This window comes from Periophthalmus magnuspinnatus, chromosome 12 (genome assembly GCF_009829125.3).
Source record: "Periophthalmus magnuspinnatus isolate fPerMag1 chromosome 12, fPerMag1.2.pri, whole genome shotgun sequence".
NCBI classification, from domain to species: Eukaryota; Metazoa; Chordata; class Actinopteri; order Gobiiformes; family Gobiidae; genus Periophthalmus; species Periophthalmus magnuspinnatus.
This window is the reverse complement of record NC_047137.1, coordinates 3,475,680-3,502,764: the sequence shown is the minus strand read 5'-3', so window position 1 is coordinate 3,502,764 and position 27,085 is coordinate 3,475,680. Positions and strand designations below refer to the sequence as shown.

Below are 27,085 nucleotides of genomic sequence, written 5' to 3'. Positions count from 1 at the left end.
TGATGCTCAAAAAACCTGGTGTCATGGTAACAAGGTCAATATTTTGGTTTTGGCTGGTCCCAAATTGAAAGGAGGGGAGTATATGTTGTGCTTAGCAAAATAAATAAGATACCTCTCATTCCTGGCATGGTTTAATTTGTAACTATTTTTTGACTACCATTTCCTCCTGTGTCTTATGCCTTCACTGAATTATTAACCAATACAACCTCATTGCATCACCTTACAAACTGAAATATATTTTGATACATATAGCCACACATTTAGGACTCATAATATATTATATCTTTATTCACCTAGATTGGGGGGACACATTTCCCCTGGCATTCGCATGTAAAGAGATGTCAATGACAAACACGTCCAACCAAACAGAGAGGGTGAATAGATTTCCAGTCCATACATAAAATACATTTATTTACTTAATAGTTGTCCAGCAGCAGCGTCCATTGTCCCACACAGCAACCTTCTGTGCTATTAAAGATAACGTGTGGATGGGCTTATTATCTGGTGGTGAGGGGGAGAGCTTATATCAGAGTGGCCACAGGGGGCAGCATCGAGTCATGCCTGCAGTACCCCCGACTGTTAAAACACCAACACTGCATATAAAGATGGTCAGAGTGACAGGTCTCATCTGGTTTGCAAAGGACGGGAATTTTCCATATTTACAAGAGCTGCCATTATGCTGCTATATGGAGTATGAGGGATATAGAAATAGGCATCTTACTTGATTAATCAGAGCTTTTGTTCATCAGCTTACAGTGCACTCAGTTTCTGTCAACCACATTTGTGATTACTATAAATCGATGCATAGAAATATTTGCATGATGATATCCAAATCAAAGACATTTGATAACATTTACAGATGTTTGTACTCCTAAAATTGTTAATCCTCCAATGACAAGACAATCTTCCATAAATATGAGTTTCTACATATTGTATTTGATATTCAAGCTCAGAGTAAGCGAATAAAGAACAATAATAATCAGAGCAGACACTCTGACCATGTTTAGATACAGTACAGGTGTTTACATGATGCCACAGGTGGACAGGGGGTTGGTGATGTGGCAGGTGCAGGCTGACTGGCAGTACTGGCGCACAGTCTGATAACAGCTGCGATCCGCCTCACCCCCCCACTGCACCGGCCCATTGGGGTCAGTGGGCAGCCGACTCAGGATGCTGGTGTTTATGGCCAGAGCAGCCAGGCCATAGTCAGTGAACAGCACCGTCTCCCGACGGCAGGTGGGGCACGAGATGAACTTGTACTTAGGACAGGATTCGTACAGGATCTGGAGGCACTCCTCACACACCGAGTGCAGACAGGACAGAATCCGGGGACGTTTCCCCGCAAAGTTGTATGTGTGCCCACAGGTGGGGCAGTCCAGGGGTTCACACGGCATAACCGGCCCAGAGGACGATGAAGAGGAGGAGGAAGTAGAGGAGGAGGTGGAGGAGGAGCGCAGCACATATTGGTTCACTATGACGTCGTCCATGTTGTAATGGAACTGGTGGTAGCAGATCTCATTGGCACTGGGTTTGCGCTGCGCCAGGAAGCTATGTTCCCTGCGCATCATCGGGGCCGGAGGAGGCAACATGGGCCTGGGTGAGCCGGTTATGTCCAGGGTTAAATCACTGCAGGCCTGGTTCACAATGATCTCCCCCTCTCCACCACCGTCCCATGCCACTCTGGGGGGCGGGGCATAGCGAGGTTGGGTGACTGGCACGGGGCACTCCCGAGGAAACTTCTCTGATTGGATGATTTTGACAGTATCCATGGGGATGGTGACCGGCTGCCGCCGTAGGCAGGACATTCGCAGTCTTTAGTTAGTAGTTAAGGAGAAAGTGTTTTTGGCTCAGCTTAGAGTTCAAGGAAACACAGGATGTCTTTTTTTTCTAAAGTTAGCCATTGGATGGGACATGAGGGCACAAGACTCCATTGTTCAGTTCTTTAAAAGTGTAGCACGGTTCAAAGCACCAGAAATAGCGCCAACTTTGTGGTAGTACCTATGCAGTCTAGTGCAGGAAATGTGCAGTCTCTGATGGCTATTTGCAGAGATTTAAACAGAGGAACACTTCAGTACATCTCACTCATAACATGAATAAGTAATGCACACACTTCACATGTACACATACAGTACAGAGGGTATTATAGTCTGAATGGGTGTGCTGTAGACAGTTCACAGTGGTCCAGACGATGCTGTTTTTGACTGTGTCCGGTTAGCAATCAGGGGAAACTCCTGCTTCTTTCTTGCATGTAAGAATGTTTAACTTCCTGTTTTTGGCAAACCTAGGAGACTAGTTTCTCCTTCTCTGTTTACTGGGTTGAGGGTGGTCAGCTCCTCCTCCTAAACCTTCTTGATAAGAAATGAGAGGAAAGAGCTGCTGGAGTAACTCCTCTGGTCAGAAGATAAATTCCTGTGTGGAGACACTGGAAGAGACAGTCCAACAGCCAAGTCTTGATAACTGTTTGAGCTGTGCTTGTTTGAGCAATGCTTCAGTGTTTCCTTAGCTCTTCTTGGGTCCATTTACCTGAAAGAAGAACAACACTGTCAGACCAGACAGACCTCTCAAGATGCATAGTTCTGATTTCACAGTTTCACTGAGATTTATTATGCTATTTATTATGTAGTTAATACTAAAGAACTGTATTGTTAGGTGCATAGTCACTGTTACTGGTTTGTACTCGTGTATTCAGGTATGTTATTTGACTACATCCTTTTGGTCTAACACCAGGAGTTTTCATCACAATCAAAAACGTACAATTTCTCTGGAAGAAAACCAGATTGTAATACTACCGTAAATCTAGTAAGTCAACAGGAATGAATACCAAGTTCCCTTGTAGCATTTTGTGGTTGCTGAAATGTCACTGAAATTAGACTAGCATGAAGACATAAAAAAGTAATAAAGTAAGATTTTAGCAGTTAGATGCGTGACTTTTAAAATCATCCAATCTCTTACGTATCACAAATGATATTCAGATGAACTGGGGAATCTGACTTTGAGGGCCAAAAGGCAGCTCTGGGGGACACAAACTGGAGGTGCAAAACTATTGCAATCCAGCCTGATAATACATTACAATAATTTACCAATCAAAAAGGAACATATTAGATTAGGCAAATAAATACAAATAAAACTAAATAAAATACCAACTTAGAATTAAAACCAGAACTAAACTAAAAGCCCCTATGTCTGACAGTGTCCTGGCCCAAGAGCAGGTGACTGTGTTTTTTGTGTATAGGATTTATAGCTCTGCTCTAGCCTCTCTTGTTTCCTTCTTCCTGTCAACAAAACCAGTGATGGCGTCACTTGTACCCCTGAATGTGCCTGGCATGTGTAGGGTCTGGCTGCACTCGGCACAGAGAGCTGCCATTCTGTGAGTGTGTGCGTGGGTTCGGCTGAACAACAAGTGAATAGACCAGAATTTTGAGTAAATATCACACAATGGGATGACACATCATTGGCAATGTGCACACAGTACAGTGATGAATCAGTACAGCCAAGAAGTGACCTACATGGTTCGGAGGAGGAGAGAGGAGGAGAGATGCGAGGAGGGACACAAAGTTGGTGCTATTTATGGTTTGTTTAGTACTTCTCTGTGGTTTTCCTGCACCCGACCTCCAGCTCAAAAAACCTCAGAAGCAGAGGTACACCTGACAAAGGAAGTGGCGCAAGCTGGTTGAGGTCCCAAAATAACACAATTTATCTGTCTCTGTGTAGATGTGTGTATCTTGGACCAAAGCAGATCAATATACTTCTATATTGATATTACTGTGACAAGACAGACCCATTCATTTTCTTTGTGAATCAGGTTTAAACTCCATTCATGCTAAATGATACAAACCAGAAAGAGGTAACTAACAGTGAAAATATAACTATTTTAGTGCTGTCTGTTCATATTAAAATGGTTGAATTTGTGTTCATTTATTCAAGGTCTTTTTATTTCACTTTTTGCTTAGCTCACTTTTAAATTTTCATGAAATCCAAAACAGAAAAGTTAAAAATAGTCAAATTGTTGGAAAACAACACATAAAAAAGATCAAAGCATCACAAATTTTAAATGCTTAATTTCATTGTCTTTTTAACCCAATCTTATAGATATATTTAACACTTTATCTTTTTTTTTTTCTTCCACTGTTTTACATTGTTTGAATGGCCAGCTGAGGAAAACAAGGAGCAGTTCTTTACAAAACAAAAAAAAAAAAAAAAAAAAAAAAAAAAATATATATATATATATATATATATATATATATATATATATATATATATATATATATATATATATATATATATATATATATATATATATATATATATATATATATATATATATATATATATATAAATAGAGCAGACCAGTTTATGAGGATTCCTGGTTAGACAAAGCTGGGACTGATTTTGAATGCAATCATCTTTTATCAACCGTGCTTTATTTACTCCGCCTATGCCCATCATTTTCAAGGGTCAACATTTGTTCCTTTTCCACACATTCAAACATTCTGAGCTGAATCACTCTCCATCTTCAGAACTGTGATCCTTGAGAGCTGCACTATAGCAACGCGTCCCCCAAAATAGCCTTTTTATCACTTTCTCATCCTCCCTGGCTCAACATGTTAGAAGGCATGGAAGAAGTAAAGCACAGAACTTAGTGCTAGTGTCCATTTTAAGGAAGGAACAGTGTGTGTGTTTCTATAGTATTATGTACACATCATTACACAATCATGACGCAAAGATCTGAACACAAATTTGCCCTGCAATGACAAAAAATAAATAAATGTCCAGTCTGCTTATGCATTTGTAGAATTATAGTAAGACTAAGGAAGATTAATTAAATTAGAGGCCACAAAAACACAACAACAAAAGACAACAGACAATAGGCAATGCAGTCAAATGTTTTGTTTTGGTTTTTTGTTTTTTTTTTTCAAAATTGGCCATCACAACACACTGTAAAGGTCTTATATTTTTCAGGTCTTTAAAACTAGAAGCAGCCTTGTTCTTATGATTTGAAATAAGGCAGTTAACAATAAGGACATTTATCTTTGGGCTTAACAAAAAGCCAGCACTCTAGCTGCTCTCTGCTGATTTATTAAGGATGTACTTTTTATCAGAATGTAAATAAATGTTTGTGGAAATGTTAAAATAAAACAGACACCTCCAGTAGGTTTGTTTCTGATGAGGAATATAACAAATTAGTTTATTGATATAACATCTGTGACTGTGATACTCTGTAATGACAAAAATACACATTCACTACTTTTTCATGTAATTACAGGACCACAAGTGATCATTTATGTAAATCTTCATGGCAATACGCCCAATATGTAAATTTAAAACAGACGCCTCCCCCTTCACACAATAATTGTTATCTCAGTCATGGCTAAATCATAATCAGCTTTCACAGTCAAACATACCTGGTCCAGACACTGTGTGTGTAAAAACAGCTGAAAATACATGTTGGAGGCTGGGGTCGAGTAGATAAAGTATCCAGACTGCATTAGGATCTGTGAGAGCTCCAGGGAGGCGGCACAGCTAAAATTACCCTCTAATTTGGTGACAGCTCTATGAAAAGGCCTGATAAGTGATGCAAGCAGCCTGCTGATGGGCTAACCTCCTCCTCTAATAGACCAAACCCCCCATACTTATGTAAGGAGCTCATCTCCGGCCTGGGCGGCCGCCATGTTAGCACAGTGCACCGATTCAGACGTCATGTGTGTTTATAGCTGTGGATGCACTCCCCACACACAAATGAATACACTAATGAAATTATGAAAAGCATTTGACCTTGTCACCACAAACAAGAGACAGAGGAGGGAGCTAGTCTGTTATAGATACCTCATGCCATTTAATCTAATCAGCTTTATTTTCAGAATTGAACATATGAGCTCCAGTGAGGAAGAGTATTCCATCAAATGTATCGGCAGAAAATATAACGAATTAAACATTCAAATCTATGAATTAAATAATTATTCATAACAACACAATATTGAAAATATATAAGTTCATAATGCTGATAATATTCTGACATACAGGCCACATTAATATCACTATAATTCTCAGGCTGGTACAATATATATTGTATTCTGTATTCAGTATTCTGCTCTGTGATGTAACACATACCATGTGATATATTTTCAATCTTCTGTTGAGTGTGCAGGGATTTGCATATTAATTTTGACACCATTCTCACTTGGTTTGGTTGGAGAACAAAGATTACATACATCTTATGAACCTTATATCCTTTAAAAATCTTAAAATTGAAATCCACACTACATAAGTTTGCAAATATCCACACTTAAACAATACAACAACACACATCCCTATGCATTTCTAGCATCAGCCCTCACCACATACCGGCCAATACAAAACAACAATGTTCCTCCCTGCTATTGAACTGATCACAGTCACACTAACAAGGCGAAACAAAGGAGACACAAATATCCAGAACATTCCCCATTCTCAGGCCTGTGCTCACTACCTGTGCTGCAGACGACAAGGGGAACGGCATTGTGCTCTGAATGAGTCATAGCCAGCATGCGTCCGCCTATCAATGAAAACTTCTCAGTCCGGTCTCCAGTAACAGTGTGTCCACATAGAAACTATAGAACACCTTATTTACTGTGTTCCTCTCTACTGCGTGGTGGCAGTATGTGAGGCATGTCAGCAATGTCGAGATTGGGATCCAAATTCGTGCCTGAGCTGGCAAAAAGTGCAGCCACCATGCACATCCCGTACTTCACTGACCTGGGTGGGATATTATCGTGTGTCCAGATTACATAACGTGGGATGACCTCTGTCAGATTTAAGGAGATTTACAGTATTTGAAATTACATTTTACAGAGTTACATCAGAGTTTACAGTAACATCATTCGAAAATAGTAAGAGATTGGAAGAAAGTTTAGGGTGGATTGTTTTGTGGCATGACCTGGTGGCTCACATGGTAGAGCTGCGTACTATTTGATCATAGGGTTGCTGAAATGCTGTAACTCATTAAAATAAAATTTGTAGCATAACATATTTAACAAGTTTGTAACAAAGCTTTAAATTAAATTTCTTGTATAAAGTCCATAAATAAGTATCTTCCTTGGCTCACATGTGATGTAGCCTACTGGCCCAGGTGTCAGTTCCCTCTTTATCTAGTTTGCTATACCTCTTCCTGCATAATTTCTCATACAAACAAATAAAAACTTAAAAAAAAATAAAAATAAAATAAATAAATATATAAATAAATATATATATATATATATATATATATATATATATATATATATACATATATATATATATATATATATATATATACATATATATATATATATATATATATATATATATATATATATATATATATATATATATATATATATATATATATATATATATATATATATATATATATATATCCCTATTTGTTCACCTGTACTGCGTTGGTCCATAACCAACCACAAATCATGTTATCATATATTTTAAAGACTCTAAAACACAAACCATGACTAACCTCTCCTATGTCCCCCTACATAAAGAAGGTGCTGTGTTTTTTTAAAAATAATTCATCTGACTTTCAGTCGCATCAACCATCGACCATTTTGCCCCTATATTCATTTAAACCAAGTGTTCTTTGTTCTTGTCTGTGTAAGCTCCCATCAGACCGACATGGCTACTCGCTGCTAAAAGAGAAGCCTGACTGCAGCCGCCTTTGCACATAACAAGACCTCATGGAAGATTTATGAGAGAAATACTCGACAAATACTCAGGTCCTCAATAACAACAACCTCTCCATTGATCAAGAACATTGATTTCTGTTAAGGAGGCTGCCTCAGCACAGGTTTAAGGTGGATTTTGGATTTTGTGACTTTCAAGAGAGCAGATGAGGTGGGCAAAATATTTGGGCAGGTCCAAAAAAAAAAGAGGAGAGGATTTGGTGCTTGTGGGAGGAGTGCATCCATGCAGGAGAGGTGGTTATGCAATCACAGCATGGTGTGCAGCTCCAGCTCCGGACTGCAGCGGCGTTGTACGGCCACTGATGCCCTAATGCTGCTGACACCTACAGAACACATCGTTCCTGTACTACCCCAGTCACCCCCTACCGCACCACACCCCCCTTCACCTACAGTCTGTCTATACACACAGTCACACATTGTCATAATCTCATTCCACGCAAGCATGCTCATGATCTCTTCACATATGTGGCTATTGTTTGCATAGGTTATCAGTCATGCCATAGGAGTCGCGTTAACACCAGCAAACAAAGACTGACATTTAGGCATGATGTTAGGGTTTACAATGTGTTTTTGCCTGCTTAGAGTTTAATGAGCCAATTAATGTTTTCCCATAAGTTACAAAACATGAGAATGCGTATCTCCATTCATGCCAGCAAAATGGATGTCCATGATGCAACTGTAAACCAAAGGCAAGGTACATACATCTACTCTATATTATACTGGAATTGAAAAGAGATTTCAGCCAACTGCCACACCTCAAATATTTGAATAATAAGGGTCAGAGCACAATTAGGATAAAAAAACATGTACATGGTATAAAGGTGATGCATGCAGCCTTATAATCACCTGTTTCCCTTTACACACGCAGTTCAGATCATTCCAGTTCTTTGGCCTCAGTCATGCCTCTGTCTGTGAACAAAAGCACAGCTCCATGTGTGTGGCTGGTGTGAGCGAGTGAGGATGCTCCATCAAATACAGCAGGGGTGGGCACAAATGGAGGAGATTTAAGATGGAGGCAGCCGCTGGAGGTGAAGCCGTCATTTTGTGGATGTGGGATGTGAGGAGTGAGATGGTTTGCTGCTGTAATCTCTCTCCCTCGACAGTCAGTCCCTCCGTCCTCTTTCAGTATCCACTGTCTCACATGAGAGGTGAGTGTATGTTGTCGTCAGTGTCATACCTGAGCCCCAGTGTGGTCTTCCTCCCGTATGTCCCGCTCCTCTTCCTCTTCTCAGCTGCTGGTCATGTCTTCAGCCTCAACCATGGGCTCCAGCCTGCATCACACATGCGCAGTCACTTCACACACACACACACTCGTTCTGTGTGCTTTGGCCTCAGCCTTATGTGCAGGCTGCTTCTGCCGGTCACCCTCCCCCTTCCTCTCTCACTCCTCCTCTCCCGCTGCACTGCAGTGCCTCTGCAGACAGCATCACATTTTCTAGTTGCTGGAGAATTGTTTCAGCCAATGAGGGGCCTTACCAATATTCCCACCACCCCCATCCCCAGCATGTCTTTGTACACAAAACATCTCCACGTTGTTTTCAGAGGAACACAGACAAATAAAATAAGCCCTTCAAAATTGACTTATGCACAAACATATGGGCAGACCAACCTGGCACACAGGAAATACAGTACCCTAAAATAGAGTCCCTACAATGAAGTATGCCAGACATTAAATAACAATAACACCTAAGAAATATTTAAAATATTGTAACTCTATCTCAAAAACAGACCCTATTGTATAACACTGTCTCATATTCAGGAGGTCTCTTCTAGACTTTGTGCAAAGCCTTGAGTGACAAGTGAGTGAATATTGTAGAGTTCTTTAACTGTCAATTTGTCCATGAAGTTGCAAACAGCAGTGGCAGCAGCAACAGACCTGTCTGCATATCTACACAAGTTGGGTGTTGCATACGCTCTAATGATGACCAATATCTAATCCTCAGATCAAAACCAAAAAGACGTTGTGTTATCATGTCAATTTTCAATCAATCTAAGAGGGTTATGTTAGGTAATGTTGGTGCATCATGTAATGGGAGCAATAGAGGCAAAACTGTAAACAAAGCTCGAGCTGAAGATTCTGGACCAATCGTTTTTGGTTATCAAATTTGTGGGTGTGACAAAAACTATACTTGCTCAAGAGTTACTTAAATCTTCCATGTTATAATTATAACGTTATAATGGTGTTTCCCCATCAATAGCTGGGGAAACTCAATAAAGCAGCAACATCAGGGCATTTTGAGTGAATTGTGTCTGACACTTTTAGTATTTATATGGCACGGAACAAAGCCATAGCACAGAGGCAACAACTGTGAAACAGATCAGATGGGCCCATCACATGTTAAGCAATAAGAACACTTCTTGCACATTTAACAAGACCAAATGCAGTATATATGCCAGTCTCGATTCTCATATTATCTTAAAGCAACAGACTTGAATGATTGAATAATATCAATATTACTTACATGTCCACATTTACTTTGTGCAGCACCCGCATGAACACAAATTGTGTGGTTTTCTGATTGTTGCATGTCACCGTACTGTGACGACACCTCTGAAGTGGGACAAAAAGAGAAGGTGCTGTTAATATGCAACATATTAGCACATGACCAACTTATCTACTATATACTAGTACTTGTAAGTAAAGCCTTTGTCTTTTTTACCTTTGATTAAGTTGAAGGATAGGTGTAACAGTTTTAGAATATTGTATATTCTAAAACTGCAGATGGTGTTATTATTTTGCCCAAACATGTCCTATGTGCGGCTGTTGTAGTGTCAAAGACTGTCCACTTGAGGGCAGTTAAAACAAGCTAAACAGAGGTTTGTCTGATTTGAGTGCTATTTTCGTCAGTTTCACATATACATCAAACACATATCAATCATACATTGACTATGCAGCAAATAGGTTTGTTTGTTTGTTTGTTTGTTTGTTTGTTTGTTTGTTTTTTCCTACACGAACAAAGAACAAGTTCAAGCCAGTTTAACTCGTCCTGTATTTATGGAAATGTCTACTACACAGGGGCATGTGATGAAAAAATATTGTAATTGGCATAAAACAATGCTTTTGGCCTAACCATAGTTTGTGTTGTGTTTAGATTTTATTATGAAAAAATGTCAATAGCCATTCAAAATACATTTCCGCCATAAACTGTTTGTGATTTCCACTGACAGTTCTTTTGTTGTAATAAAAAAGCAGTTTGCACAGTGTAGATAAGAGAAGGTGCCTAGGTGGCCTTTGTCGTGGATTTGTTTTGCTGAGTCATTACTATGATCAGAAGCGACTATTCCTGACACCAGCGATAAAACTGTTATAAACCAATTTAGACAATTATTCCATATAAGTCCAAGGTGACTCTAATAAACGCTTCCAAAGATTTCTACAGAACAAGATAGGCGTGATAAGGTATAAATTAATTGCCTGGGATCCAGAATACGCAATTACTTTACGAAGATGTGATCACGTGATTTCGCGATACTGTCACGTAATTTCATGATAGTATAATGTTAAAACTTGCTACGGCTGATTTGTATTATAGTTCAGACTGGCAAAAATTTAAAATGAACTTGAACGTGTACAATAGGCTCTTCTTTAACCTATATAGTTGCCTTAAATATCTTGTATGTTCACTTGACTATTTTGGCAAATGCAATATTTCCTTCTATATTTTTACTTACTACTACTACTACTACTTTACTTACATTATTAATTAATCATTAAATATGTTAATTTATAACATCTTAAGGGAAATCTGACAAAATATTAGAACACAGATTTTTATTCTTTTTTCATAAAATATCTTACATTTCTTACATTTAAAGGCAACACCATTCAAATAAATTAATAGCCCCTTTAAGCATAAAACCCATGGAAGAAGACAGCGACACAGAGCAGGATGAGAGCGTTGGCGTTGACCACGTTCCTCCATAGTGGTACTTCGGAGGTGTCTGTGAGTTTCCTCTTCATCTCCTCCTCCTCCTCTGGGCTGAGTTTGACAGTCTCCGTCTGCTGTTCCAGGCCACAGAAACACAATATGGCCCTCTTGCACAAACCAGGCTTTTCCTCTTCTGTCAAAAGTAAAGGCATATTATTATTAATATTGTGCTTTATCAGGGCATGTCAAATTAGTTTACATATGCTTAACTCTTCTAACCCTTTATGGTCAACCTATACAGATATATTTCTTAATTTGTGGGGTTCTTGTATTAATTAATGTTGATTAGTTAATGCTCCTAGACAAGCATAAAATGTGTACTATCCATAGCTTACAATCATGCTTATCAGAAAAGTCACAATTAGATCCTTTTCCATGTCAGATTATAAATAAAGTGTGAATTCAGGTGTTGCTGATAATAATATTAATACTACTACTATAATTATAATAATAATTATTATTATTATTATTATTAATAATAATAATAATGGCTATTATTATTATTATTATTATTATTATTATTATTATTATTATTATTATTATTATTATTATTACCATAATAATAATAATAATAATAATAATAATTATTATTATTATTATTATTATTATTATTATTATTATTATTATTGTTATTATTATTATTATTATTATTATTACAAATCAAGTCCATAAACTATGAGATAGGGAGGGCAATATTTCTAAACAAAGAGAAAGTTACTAGGTAACTTCCTTTCTAGGAAATAGAATTTTAAGCCTTGAATCCAGATGCAGAAGTTTTCTTTCCAGAGGTTATATTTATGTTTTTTATGGTTAACTCTATCAGTGTGATTTAAAAAAAACAAAAACACTTACTACACAGGTCAAAAGCCAATGCTATATTCAAATTTGATAAGACTGGTTACATCAGAGGCTTAATGAGGGGATATAAAGTCAGGTATAAAGTCAGGATGGGAAATATCCTGTCTTCTAACAACAATACTGTTCACTGTACACTATACAAAGAGAAATGCACTTCTTAACATCTACTTAAGTCATGAAAGCATGTTTGGGCTCAACATAAAGCCCTTGATGAACTTACCATATTTGTTGTCCTTTATTTCCATTCCATTCTTGTCATCTCGATTGTCAACCCAGTCGTCATCTTCAATGTCAATCCTCTCCTCTGTGTTGTTCCGCAGACTCCAGCAGAGACGATACAACTGGGTAATACAAAACACAATCAAATATTATTTGTTTTTGGAGCATTTAAAAAAAAAAATTTGGTCATATTTGGCCACGTACATGCTTGTCGTCGATGGGTTTGGTCATAAGAGATATTCCCAAAATGAGGATGCAAGATGTTGTGAACAAAATGATGCCAAAGTACAGATAGTGGACCCCACAGATGATGGTGGGGCAGTTACTGGGGTTTGCACAGCTGCCCGTCCCATAGACAAACTCTGCAATCATTCGAGACAGACCAATGGCCAGGCCGATTGTCAGACCATAGAAGGCACCCTGAAAGAGAAAAAAAAAGTTCTAAAACATAAAATACAATTTGGTAATAAGGTGACAAAAAGCATGTTTAGGAGCCAATAAGTCCTAATAGCACACAATAAGTCTGATTATATTACATAATACAGACTCTGGGCTTTGTCTTTGCTGAGATAGTTACTGATTTGCTTTCTACGTATTTAGTGAGAGATAAGGTTAGTAAATCTGTTACTTACAGGCTCGTTGACACGTTTGCAGAAGATGGCCAGCATGAAGACAGCTGCCACTGGAGGAGTCAGGTAGCTGGTGATAGACTGAATGTAGTCAAAGAGCTGGCCACTCTGAGCATTCTGCACCACTGGGATCCAGGCAATACTCACACCAATCAGACCCAAAATGAAAACTCTGCAGACAGCACATATGTTTCATTTTCAAAAATATGTTTCAGTTGAGGTTTTTGCTTTATTTCCTATCACAGACTCCAGAGCTACCTGCCAGCAATCATGAGCTCCCTCTCACTGGCCGAGCGGCGTATCTTGGTGTAAATATCCATGGTAAAGAGAGTACTGGCGCTGTTGAAGATGGAGGTGAGTGAGCTCATGAGGGAGGCCAGCATGACAGACAACATCAGACCACGCAAACCTGTAATATACACATTAAAATGAGAAAAACAGTACATTCTAGTTTAGGACTACAGTGTAATCCCTTATTTGTCCATGTAGGAGGGGAGAGATTTCCTGCCAAGTACAAGGAAAGTAAACATGGCCAGGGGATGTTTCAGGGTAAAACCATACAGTAGGTGAAACATCTCCCCTAGCCCAGAATCTAGCTCCTCTGTAGCTCCTCAGGCCAGTACTTTCAGATTGATAACCGTTTCAGAATGGCAAATATCGTCCAGATGACTATCCTTTCTACCATACTTTTACATTCAAATATATATCACACAACCCACCATTAGGCATCAGGTCCACCACTAGTTTAGGATATGCAATGTTCGTGCATCCCACACTGGCCCCACAATATTTTGTACATTCTGTTGGATCAACACATGCAATGACATCTGAAACAACATGAATTTAGTTAGTTATTTTTATTTATATAAACAATATTCTAATTACATTATACAGACGAGGCACAGAGCTTTTACCTGGATAAAGGATCCTGCTGATCATGCCAGGGAACACCATAAGAAACATGGGTAGCAGCTTCAGATAACCACACAGGATACAGCCTCCTTTAACATGGGACAAGCTTTTGGCAGAAAGGCAACGCTGCACAATAACCTGTACACATATTGAATTATTAGTATTATAATTTGATACAGATATGAATATATTTGTCATTTACAACCATTTGCAAGTGGGCCCAAATCTTTTCCTGTTCTCCAGCAGGCCATTATGGTTTAAGTGAATGGCTGCTCTCTCTCCATAGGTAATCAGCACTCAGTGTGCACTTAGGCAACACCATTAAGGCATAACAAATCAAGTGGATCAGCTGCCAATCATTTACTTAGATGTGCTCATTTTCTGCTGTTATGCTAGCATACTGACCTGATCTGTGCACCAATACCAGGTGGCCTGAATAGTGAGTCCAAATACCAGGCCGGGCCAAGGCAGGTCACCTTTGATGGCATCTCTGAAAATATGGAAAGAATCTGCACGAGGCTCATAGCATTTCTCACTGATGTTAGTGGTGATGGAGGGCACTGCTGTCATGTAGCGCTCCTGGAACTGCTCATAACCTCCCACTTCATTAAAGGCTTAACAGAAGGGAAAATAAGACCTTTGTAGATTAAAGAACATTTTCTAGGTACCAGAAACATTCGGATTAAAATGCAATTTTACCAAATCCCATGAGTATAAATGATCCAACTATCATGATGATTGTCTGTAAGGTGTCTGTGTAGATCACAGCAGCCAATCCACCTAAAACACAGGCAGAACACAAGATATGTTGTGTTACAATTGGCTAAATGCGCACAGTCAAATTTGACCATCTTTCCCATTGACAAACAAGGATTTCCAAAGTCAATTTTAAAACGTAAACAGACAGTATTTCTGAACCTGAGCTGCTTCCAACAATACATAACTGCCCCAGGAATACATTGTCCTGATGGTAAATGTACAAATACAACAAATACATGCTTTCTATGAATTTTGATGGAGATATGGGCCTATGCTCGCGTTAAGTGTCAAAAAATAGGTTGGATTTGAATTTTTGAAATTTACGCTCCAACGACGTGCTGCGATGTGTGGCTTTCTCAGTTCACATTATTTTAAAAATAATCGTCTGAAATGTGTAGTTTTTACTACATGTTTTGGACATTTTGGAAATACTCGTGGCCCCTCAGCTTTACTAGCAGTGCGTAGTGCATCAGTGCTCCTAGAGGCATAATCTTCACCAAATTGTTTTGACATAATGAGATCCATCCATATTCTTCCGCTTATCCGGGTTAGGTCGTACGGGCAGCAGTCTAAGCAGGGACTCCCAGACTTCCCTCACCCCAGACACGTCCTCCGGCTCCTCCGGTGGGGCCCCTCGGTGTTCCCAGGCCAGCTGAGAGACATAGTCCTTCCAGTGTGTCCTGGGTCTTCCCTGGGGCCTCCTTCCAGTGGGACATGCCCGGAACACCAGGGGGAATCCAGAACAGATGAGCCACCTCAGCTGGCTCCTCTCTACGTGTAGGAGCAGCGGCTCTACTCCAAGCTCCTCCCGTGTGACTGAGCTCCTCGCCCTAACCCCAAGGGTGCTCCTGGTCACTTACTGCTCATGACCATAGGTGAGGGTAGGAACGTAAATCGAGAGCTTTGCCTTTCGGCTCAGCTCGTTCACCACAACAGACTGATACAGCGATGCCATCACTGCAGATGCTGCACCGATCCTGTCAATCTCTCGCTCCATCCTTCCCTCACTCGTGAACAAGACCCAGAGGTACTTGAACTTCTCCACTTGAGGCAAGGACTCACCACTCACCCGGAGAGGGCAAGCCACCTTTTTCCAGTCGAGAACCATGGTGTTGGATTTGGAGGAGCTGATTCTCATCCCAGCTGCTTCACATTCGGCTGCAAACTGCCCTAATGCCTGCTGCAGGTCCTGTCTCGATGAAGCCATCAGGGCAACATCATCTGCTCCTGTGGTTCCCAAACTCCTGTGGTTCCCAAATCGGACCCCCTCCAGGCTGTGCCTAGAAATTCTGTCCATAAATATAATGAACAGAACCAATGACAAAGGGCAGTCCTAGCAAAGTCCAACATGCACTGGGAACAGGTCTGACTTACTGCCCACAATGTGAACACAGCTCTTAGAAAAGGGCTTCGGACCCCATACTCCCGGAGCACCCCCAAAAGGACACTAAGAGGGACACAGTCAAATGCCTTCTACAGATCCTCAAAACACATGTGGACTGGTTGGGCAAACTCCCATGAACCCTCGAGGACCTGATGGAGAGTATAGAGCTGGTTCAATGTTCCGCGACCAGGACGAAAACCACACTACTCCTCCTGAATCTGAGGTTCGACTATCGGTCGGATTCTCCTCTTCAGAACCCTGGAACAGAAACATTCCAGAAAGGCTGTGGAGTGTGAATCCCCCGTAATTGGAACACACCCTCCAGTCCCCCTTCTTAAAAAGAAGGACCACCACCCCGCTCTGCCAGTCCAGTGGTATTGTCCCCAACCACCATGCAATGTTGCAGAGACATGTCAGCCAAGACAGCCCCACAACATCCAGAGACTTGAGGTACTCAGGATGGATCTCGTCCACTTGCCAACCACCTCAGTGACTTCAGCCACGGTGATGGACGAAGTCCGCCTCCAAGTCCTCAGTCTCTGCTTCCTTCTCGAAAGAAGTAGCATTGGGATTGAGGAAATTCTTAAAGTATTCTTTCCATTATCCAACAACTTCCTCAGTTGACATCAGGAGCTCTCCACCCACACTGTAAACAGTGTTGGTGAAGCACTGCTTCTCCCTCCTGAGGTGTCGGACAGTTTGCCAGAATTTCTTTGTGGCCGACGAATAGTCCTCCTCCATGGTCTCCCCGAACTCCCCGGGTTTTTGCTTCTGCAACTGAACGTGCTCCGGCAAGCTTAGCCTGACGGTACTGGTCAGCTGTCTCAGGAGTCCCACAAGCCAACAGGGCCTGATAGGACTCCTTCAGCCTGACAGTACCTCTTACCTCCAGCATCTACCAGCAGGTTCAGGGATGGCCACGATGACAGGCACAAAATATACCTTGTTACCACAGCTACGAGTAGCCACGTCAACAATGGAGGTGGAGAACACAGCCCACTTGGACTCCATGTCCCCAACCTACCCCGGGATCTGGGAGAAGCTCTCCCGGAGGCGTGAATTGAAGACCCTGCTGACAGAGGGCTCCACTAGACGTTGCCAACAGACCCTCATGATATTCTTGAGTCTGCCAGGTCTGTCCGGCTTCCTTCTCTGCCAGCGGATTCAACTCACAACCAGGTGGTGATCGGTTGGCCGCTGTGCCCCTCTCTTCACCGAAGTGTCCAAGATACACCGGAGGTCAGACAACACAATGACAAAGTCGATCATCGACTTCAGAACTGCACCAGAAAACCCTAGTTCTGAAGGTTTCCTGGTGCCACGTGCACTGATGGACACTCTTGTGCTCAGACATGCCCACATTCTTTACACTTTCTAAACTAGCTGTATGACTTTAGTCAGTGTCACTACTCTTTCTTCACAGCATGTTTAAGATGCACAGACCCACTGTAGAAGCCGCAGTTTATGTGTTATATAATCCACAATGACTTGATTCTCTCTCTTTCTATATTAGTACTTACCCGATTTATACAATAACCTGTATGGAGAGTGTTGTAAGACCTATATTTAGTATTTTTCACTCTCTGAATCGTTTTATTTATTTATTTATTTATTTTGTGCGCTTTGATTGTGCGCTTTATGCGCGCGCCTGCAGGTCAGATGGCCTAATCCCGTCTTTGCGCTGTGCCTTGTCTAACGCTAGTCGCAAGATATGGACCACATAATAAATAAAAGGGGTCTAAACCTTAATGGTACTACATATATCTGTTAATGTGTTGTGTTTCAGTGCACACAGTTATATCATAGCTTCTCTGTTACGGTAATCTTCAGGTGCGCAAGCATTAGAGCAAGAGAAAATTCAGCCTTTGCTTATCAGCGTCATGGAAGATTAACCACAATAACACAAAGCCAATAAACGAGACACGTCTTTACAAATGGATGTGATAAGACTTTAACCCAGACCTGGGACCTTTCATAAAAACAGAGAAGACTTCGGCATACAGTTGAGTTACTAGGAGTTCAATATTTACCTGTGACTGTGTATAACGCAGTAATTGCAAGCAGCGCAATAACAGCTACGTAGATATTCAGACCTAGAGCCTGGTTGATAAATATTGCTCCAGAGAACATGTCTGCCTTGGAAGAGAGAAACAGGAAAACAATGCTTAATATACGAAATGTAGAAAAAGATCACTTTTTACAGACAATTTGACTTACTGAGATCTTGGTGAACACATACAGGCAGAGAGACAGCACAGACAGATAGATGCGGATACGCTGGCCTCCAAATCTTTTCTTCAGATACTCAGGCATTGTCACAATCTAAACAACACTTAGTTGTAATTTTTAATTTTTTTTAAATTAAAATAAAATGTGTACTGTTGTTTACCCCAGCTTTAATGTAGATGGGTACAAACAGCCATCCCAGAATGACCACGACGATAAGAGCCTGCAATAAACCTCAGTGGTCATGTGGGGATATAGTTGGGAGATGTGTGTTAACTATATGATGTGACCTATATGATAATTTATCTATTTGTCCAGTCTGTCCTAAAGCCACAGTCGTTAAATCTTTAACACGTAATACAACATTTGTGTAAGTGACTGATTAGGATAGCACAGAATATACAGAACAGAACTTACATTCCATTCAAATCCACCAATCGCTATACCTGCTGCTGCACCTGTGCCTGCGATTCCCACAAAGTGACCACTGCCTATATTACTGGCAAAGAGGGATGCTCCAATCTGTAAATGAACACATGAAATAGATATTAATTAATGTTTTCATATGTGCTATTCAACACTTAAGGTAATAGATCTGATTTTCTAATCAATACTTACCGGCCACCACACCATACTCCTCCCAGCCAAGAAGAAACCACCCACTGTGGCCCGGTTGGTCCGTACCATAGCCTGAAACAGAACAGCCAGACAGTGTTGTGACATTTGGAGAAGTTAGTGTATATATATATATATATATATATATATATATATATATATATATATATATATATATATATATATATATATATATATATATATATATATATATATATATATATATATATATATATATATATATAAAAGAAAAAAAAAGAAGCTTCATTTGGTTTAATCGGACAATTTGCGTTGGTTAAGCTGATGGGCAATAAAATAATCGTGAAAGGGATGGCTCTTGACTTGCTTAGCAACCTGTCTACACAATTTCACTCCAAGGCGATCTCCTTACACTTGAGTGGATCAACTCACATCATTTCTCAACCATTTAATTGACATATGGTAATATACAATGATGAACCGCCACATTGTTGATTAGTTTTACTTTTACACTGCAAAAGAGCAACTCACACACCTGAAACTCAGTAAAAAAAAAGTTAACAATTCACAGAGGCATGGCCACACTGAATGATCAACAAACAGACAGACTTACCCAGACCCCAACGGCCAGCACAACCACAAAATAAATCACAATGACAGAAATATCTGCTGGGTTGTTAAGCACCGTATTAGTGCCATTTCTGGGTGCTTTCCTGATGTAGGAAAATCCAAAGTAATCTCCTGACATCCTTTCAGTCGGCCGAGAGAGTAATATGGAAGCGGTAGGTCTGTCCCTGTCTCTACCTGTCTTCAAGCACCTGGGTCTGTGGATCCGTCAGATGGAGGTGTGTCTTTAATCTGTTTCTGTGGCACGTGCCACTGGGAGCATGGGTCAAAGGTAGAGACATGTAACCAGCAAAGATTAACTCTTATGAAATTGAAAATATAATAAAATTGATAAAGATTACATGACCAAATTGTCTGATCAAATACAAATATTCTTGTTATCAATTAACCCACAAGGAAGCAAGTGAGTTTATTCATTATTACTAATTAACAAGTATACTTTTCAGTGACACCATGCTGGGGAGGACTGCATGTATGTCTATGGTGGAATGTTCTGTAGTTACCATGGTGACACAATGCACACATTAGCAAAGAATGCCAACTAAGTTTTAGGTTTTAAGTTTTTTTAAGTTTTATGTTTTAAATTTTAAGGTAGTTCAGAAAAAAAAATCCAAACTTGATTTAAACAACACAGCAGGGAATGTTCATGACATCAGCTTCAAACTAAATAAAAATATAAATATTTTATTAAATATTTTTTTAATTAATTATATCATATTACCCTCTTGATCAATGAATAGAGCAAGTAAAGATAACATTACACATTGTCACTAGATGGCACTATAGTATAGTTACAAATCTGAGCAGAATTGCAGTTCCTGTTTGCTCTGTAATAAGAGAAGCCTTACAGACATTACAATGCTCTGATGCAGAGATGATTTTATTTCATTTGTATAATCCCCTGAACTGCTCCTAGTGGCATCGGAGTACATGAAGAAATAGACACAGCGCTGAAATCAACATTACATATTTGAGGACACATGAATATTAAAAAAAAAAAAAAAGAAAAAAAAAAGCTAATCACTTGTTATGATTGGTGAGGCTGTATTTGTATTTTACCAAATCTATTACAAGTGTAGTGACCTGGTGGACTTGTCAGACTGGTACTGTTGTAAATGGCATGAAATCTCCAAATGGGGACAATCAATATTCACTTGAATGAGAATCAATGACTGGAATGAGGCCAGAGCTCTGCAGATTAAAGCCCGCTCACGGTGTAATTTCAACACACATTTTGAACACAACAGGACAACAGAACATATGTGCCTTAGCTGTGTTCACCTGAAATATCATCAATGAGTCTGTTGATGTGTGAAACACAAAGACATATCTTTGACAAGAACATATCTGTGGATAAACACTAATACTCCTGCTGAATGCTGGAGAGTCCCTAGTGAAGCTTATAAAAGTATAGGAAGATACCAGTGTTGCGTTTAGCAAAAACATTTTTGAAGGAGAGTCCTGTAATGACCACTTTCTCAAACTAATCAAAATATGTTTAATACATTTGAGTTGTGGAACAAATCACCAAACCAATTCATCATATGTAAGTATTTGAAGAAATTGCCCTCTCTACAGTAATTAAAACAGTAATTCAAATTCTGTGAAAAAAAATAAAATAAAATAAAGGCAACTATTGCTTTGAACCCTGGTTTGCACTTTGGACTCATCAGAAAGATCATTGAGAAAAAGTCAAGGGTTTGCTGCGCTGTCAACAAAGCAAAATGTGGCTACATTGAGGATTTGACTGTAAATATAAATAAATCTTTATACCCTGGCATAGTAATCCCTTAGGCCTGGTGACACTCAGGAGGTTCCTGGATGCTAACTTTCATACTTGTCTCTATGGTGATGTTGTTTCTTTGCCTCAGATGTTTCCCAGTATGATATTCAATTTATATTTCCTATCTATTGCATTAATTTGATAACAATGCTTGGTCGGAGGGGCCGATGGCGCAGATTGGCAGCCTCGCTTCTGTCAGTCTCCCCAGGGCAGCTGTGGCTACAATGGTACCTTACCATCACCAAGTGTGGAAGTGAATGAATAATGACTATAGTGTAGTGCTTTGAGAGGCTTAGACAAGCCTGTAAAGCGCATTACAAGTGTAAGGCATTATTATTATTACATTATTACCAAGAGGGGGGACCGTCTCCACAGATCTGACTGGTTACTTGGCCTGATGATATCACCTGTTTGTCTCCATAGAGATACTGTGACATACTGTGAAATATTAAAAAAGAAAGTGACATAGTGTACCTGTAAAATCATTATTGATATTCTAGAATCCCGTGGATTATTAAGGAGAAAAAATATCAGACCATTGATGTTGCTATACATTTTGCAGGTTGTTTTTTTAGTTTTTTTTTTTTTATCTTGCCTGGATTTGAGGCACCACCAGAGGGCACATTAGCACGTGTCTCCATAAGAGTCCACTCCAATCCTGGAAAGGGGACGTTTTGCGTGGAGACATCAGCTGTGGGTTATGATTTTTGAGCCAGCAGCGTATAAACGCTTAAAACTGAATATGATTTAGATCTTGCATTTAGCCTACAGTTGCACGTAAAATCAAATTAAGTGTCCTCAAATTGATTCAGCCTATTTACAGATGTGAAGCCATTTATGTCTCCTGGGTTGGCTAGGTTTATAATATAACTCTAAAAACCTTCATGAAAGAGGTTATTATATGAGAAGATTATTCTATATTTTTCCATTCCACAAGCGTGATTTATTCTCTGTTTTTGTTTCCCTCCATTTCAAACATGAACCAAGTTATTGCCATGAGAAAGACAGGGGAGAGTGAACCAGAACAATTAAGCATTAGATTTTCTAAACATTTGTAAAGGTGATGACTGCCTATAAGTAACTTCATTGCCTGTTCATTCTAATAGGCTACCTTTGACACACATTTTGATTTGTTCTGCTAAAGCTAACTATACTACACAACTGAATAACACATCAGTTGCCATAACTTATGTCTGTTTTTTTAACAGCAGATGAAATTTACCTTGACCTCATGCGACCAGCCATGTGCAACCAATGGGCCTTTTTGGACCATGGGATCATTGCCATTCTTGGTAAAAGAACATGTTTTTTTCTATGTGGTATAGCAGCCCTGGATATAGGCATACCTCAAGATTTCCTACCTATTTGCAGATCAGATCAGTCATTCATGTTTAACATAATTTTAACAGCTTTTTAAAAAAAATTGTAGCTTTGTTTTTGTGTTTATTGGGCCTTTATAGGTGAGCATAGATTTCTTTCATCTTTTTCATGTTTGATGTTAGTGAGTCAGTAGTTTAGCCTCATAGGCAATTCATCTATTGTCATAATATACAGATTCTGATGGTTAGAGAACGATGTAATGTAATGGGACTATTTTATTGTGGTGACGATTACTACAGTGGTGATGCACCGAAACCGTCTTCCTGTAGCTAACTTGATTGATGTACAATCATGGATCTATTAAAGTTACTGGAGAAGGTATTGCTAGCTTAGAATGGTCTCGAGTTGGATTAGTGGCCACTACAATGAAAAAATTCTTCCTGTCCAGAAAGAAGTTTTTCTCATTGACAGGGCTGACAGGGCACCTACAACTTCCACGAAGGTCGAATTTTGTAGCAATTTTTACCTATTTTCAGATCATACACTTTTTCACACCTCAAAATCCGTCTGTTGCCTTAAAAAACACTGTTTAATCGTTAACTTTGGCTATGCTCTGTGTCCACACTAGCTAAGCTCAAGTGTTGACTGGTTAGAGCGGTCACGTGGTACAGCCAGAGTGTGTGAGTGAAGTAAAGGAGCCCAACTGTTGTGAATGAGCCACAGGTTTAGAACATGGTTCAGAAATGCCCTGAAAGCGTAAATATTATGATTTATAATTTTGTCATGCCATGCCGCTCTGCTCGCTCTCGTCACTCAAAGTCTCAAGGAGGTTGCTCAACTGTGCATGGTCCATAGGCAGGGCAGGACCGGATGTACCTAGCTGCTAAAGGCCAAACTTGCGACATGCGCCATTGAGCATGGCCCATTGACTTCAATGAGTGGCCATGTTTAGACACCGGGGCTTGTGCACAATGCGCTGTAATGCCAGTCAGCGTTAAGTTTGACATTACAGCCCATAAACTTTATTGGTGATCTGATTGCTGATTTTGCATAACACTGCACTGAGTTTGAAGATGGCAAAACTCCCCCTTCCAAAAACTGCTATACACTGCTATATTCACTCGGGAAAGAAGGTGAACAAGTGCACAAGACATTCACCTTCAAGGAAGGGGAAAAAGAGGATGATTACTTTTTAAGAGAAACTAGAAAATATTCTGTGCCTAAAGTGAACACGATTCACGAAAAAAGCTCATTATGATCAGATCTCAGAGAACTGGAGAAATGCTGAGGAATACATCTGAACACTACATGAGTTGGCAGATATCTGTACATTTGGTGAGTTAAAATAAGAAATTATCTGTGACAGATTGGCCATAGGAAAATTGGATAAAGAACTAAACCTCAGTAAAGTCAAAGTCAAACATGCAAGTAAACAAGTAAACATCCTCACACCAGCACACATCTAAATGAAGTAGCCTATAAATGCGAGTTGTACAGAGAAAAACAAAGATCCAGTGAAAACTACATAAGCAAAGCACAGCACACAGAAATCAAAATGAAACAGCATCAAAACATGAGTGCACAAGATGTGGCCGTGTGCATTCAAGGAATAACAAGTGTCCCGCACATAATGCGTAATGCAGAAGCTGTAAAAACCAGGGACATTTTGATCCCGTGTGGTCAACGAGGTTATTGCAACCAAACAAGAAAATGAGAGCAGTCCAACTTACTTTCTGGGAGGAACCACAGATGTTGAAGATTCCACAAAGTCATGGACTGTAAAGCTGGCAATACAAGGTTCCCAGGTAACATTTCACGAGCCACAAGCCACAACAATGGTATACGATAAATATATTTATTCACAAGATGGATAGATGTGGTAGTTGGGAAGATGGTGAGATTGTAAAAGCTAAAGTTAAATCATCAGTTCAACCATCAGTTCTGGTCAGATGACAATAAGGTGGTGAGGTCTTCAGTCTGAAAAATGAACAAGAGACACGGGGTGGGACAGAGGGGTCGAGAGTGCAGAGATGGATGGTTTTGCCAGGATAGGCTTGCATAAATAAGGCTGAGCTGTTCTTCACTGGAGAGGAACATTATGTTAACCCCATTTAAAATCGATTCAGGGGATGACACTTTTAACATTTAATGAGCTTGCCTATAAGCCAAAACTCAGAAAGCCAACAAATAAGTTAGACAGTCCTGGAGACATGCTGAACTGTTTAGGTTAAGGAAGGGAGAAAAGATTTAGATTTAAAGTCAGTGTGATCAGAGGTCCACAAAGCAGCTACTTCTTGAGTCACAATGTAGCAGTTGCCATGGGCTTGATTAAAGGCATGGAAGAACTCAAAGCTTGTGCACAAACTAATGACTTTTGCCCCAGTGATGTTGGTATGTTGAAAATCAAGTCACTCAAAATCACTCTCAGGGAGGATACAGTTCCCTACAGTGTGATAACTGCAAGGAGTGTTGGTGCTTATGTTAGCGAAAGTGAAAAAGAACTTGACTGCAACAGTGTTGTGATCTCAGAGCCAATGGAGTGATGTACACCCATGGTTCCTACACCAAAGACAAACAGAAAACAAACAAGAATCTGTGTTGATCTCAAAGTCAACAAAGCAGTAAAAAGAGAAAAAATATGTCTTTCCCGCAATTGATGACATATTGCTTAAACTTGTAGGTGCAGTTTTTTCTCAAGTGGTTACTGGCAAATACCACTTGATCCACACAGTGCTAAGTTGACTACCTTTATAATTACTTTCAGATGGTACTATTTCAATAGATAACCGTTTGGGATAACCAGTGCGCCAGAAATCTTCCAACCAGAGATAACAGAATTTTAAAAGGACATGATGGAGAAGCAGTTTACACAGATGACATACTGATACTCAAACACACCCAAGGAACATGAGGTGACTCTAAAAACACTGAAAGAAGCTAAACCAGGAGGGATGCTTCCTGTGGCAACAACAACTCAACTACCTTGGACATAACATTAATGAACAAGCCATTAGGGCAGGCAAGGCAAAAGTGAAAGCAATCACAGAACTCGAGGCACGGAAGAACATTACAGACCTGAGGACAATTTTGGAACAATCCACTAGTTAGGCCGTCCATCCATCTATCCATTTTCCTCCTCTTTATCCAGGGCCAGGCGCGGAGGCAGCAGTTTCAGCAGGGAGGCCCAGACTTCCCTCTCCACACACACTTCTTCCAGCTCTTCCGGGAGGATCCCAAGGCGTTCCCAGGCCAACCGAGAGAGCGTGCACAGCCACCCTGTGGAGAAAACTCATTTCATTGTATCCGCAATCTTGTCCTTTCGGTCATTACCCAAAGCTCATGACCATAGGTGAGGGTAGGAACGTAGATTGTCCGGTAAACCAAGAGCTTTGCCTTTTGTCTCAGCTCCTTTTTACCACAACAGCGGCTGCATCACCGCAGACGCTGCACTAATCTACCTGTCAATCTCACACTCCAGCCTTCTATCACTCATGAACAAGACCCCGAGATACTTGAACCCCTCCACTTGAGGCAAGGACTCTCCACCCACCCGGAGAGGGCAAACCACCTTTTTCCAGTCGAGAACCATGGTCTTGGATTTGGAGGAGCTGATTCTCATCCCAGCCGCTTCACACTCGGCTGCAAACCACCCCAGTGCCTGCTGCAGGTCCTGGCTCAAAGAAGCCATCAGGACAACATCATCTGCAAACAGTAGAGATGAGATCCTGTGGTCCCCGAACTGGACCCCCTCTGGCCCCTGGCTGTGCCTAGAAATTCTGTCCATAATACAACTACTTAGGTTGATACTTACCAAGCCTTTCCAGGGTCACTAAACAACTCAACACAATGAAACACAATGTGACATGGACTTGGGACACTATTCAAGACAACGCATTCAGTAGAGTTAAAGAGCTGGACACTAAGTCCTCGGTACTTGCATTCTTTAATATATCTAAAAAAAAAAAAACAGTAGTTCTGGTTTAGGTGGAGTATTGTTCCAAGAATTAAATGGTCATTTGAAACTTGTGAGCTTTTACTCCAGATTACTCATGGAGGCCAAGCAACGGTATGGCAAAATTGTAAAGGAGTGTCTGGCTGCAATTTCAGCAAATTCAGGAGATCCCTTTATGGCCTAG

General features: G+C 40.1%; 2 protein-coding genes across 3 annotated transcripts; both read right to left on the bottom strand.

The window, feature by feature from the left end:
* Window positions 1-166: 166 nt before the first annotated feature.
* On the bottom strand, window positions 167-9,090 carry rnf208 (ring finger protein 208). 2 transcript variants are annotated; one of them, XM_033976171.2, is made up of 2 exons: window positions 8,556-9,090; window positions 167-2,523 (listed from the first exon to the last, which is right to left on the bottom strand). In XM_033976171.2, exon 2 carries the CDS (start codon window positions 1,803-1,805, stop codon window positions 1,023-1,025), a length of 783 nt encoding a protein of 260 aa, XP_033832062.1. In that variant the 5' UTR covers window positions 1,806-2,523; window positions 8,556-9,090; the 3' UTR covers window positions 167-1,022. The 2 variants fall into 2 exon arrangements, with proteins under 2 accessions (XP_033832062.1, XP_055081717.1); XM_055225742.1 differs by having other exon boundaries at window positions 8,887-9,090.
* Window positions 9,091-11,532: 2,442 nt separating this feature from the next.
* Window positions 11,533-20,135, bottom strand: slc5a1 (solute carrier family 5 member 1). Its single transcript, XM_033976141.2, has 15 exons — window positions 19,833-20,135; window positions 19,244-19,315; window positions 19,043-19,147; window positions 18,789-18,848; window positions 18,617-18,721; window positions 18,430-18,535; window positions 14,956-15,036; window positions 14,662-14,870; window positions 14,259-14,394; window positions 14,064-14,171; window positions 13,603-13,753; window positions 13,348-13,516; window positions 12,920-13,135; window positions 12,717-12,837; window positions 11,533-11,771 (listed from the first exon to the last, which is right to left on the bottom strand). Exons 1-15 carry the CDS (start codon window positions 19,965-19,967, stop codon window positions 11,557-11,559), a joined length of 1,989 nt encoding a protein of 662 aa, XP_033832032.1. The 5' UTR covers window positions 19,968-20,135; the 3' UTR covers window positions 11,533-11,556.
* Window positions 20,136-27,085: the final 6,950 nt, after the last annotated feature.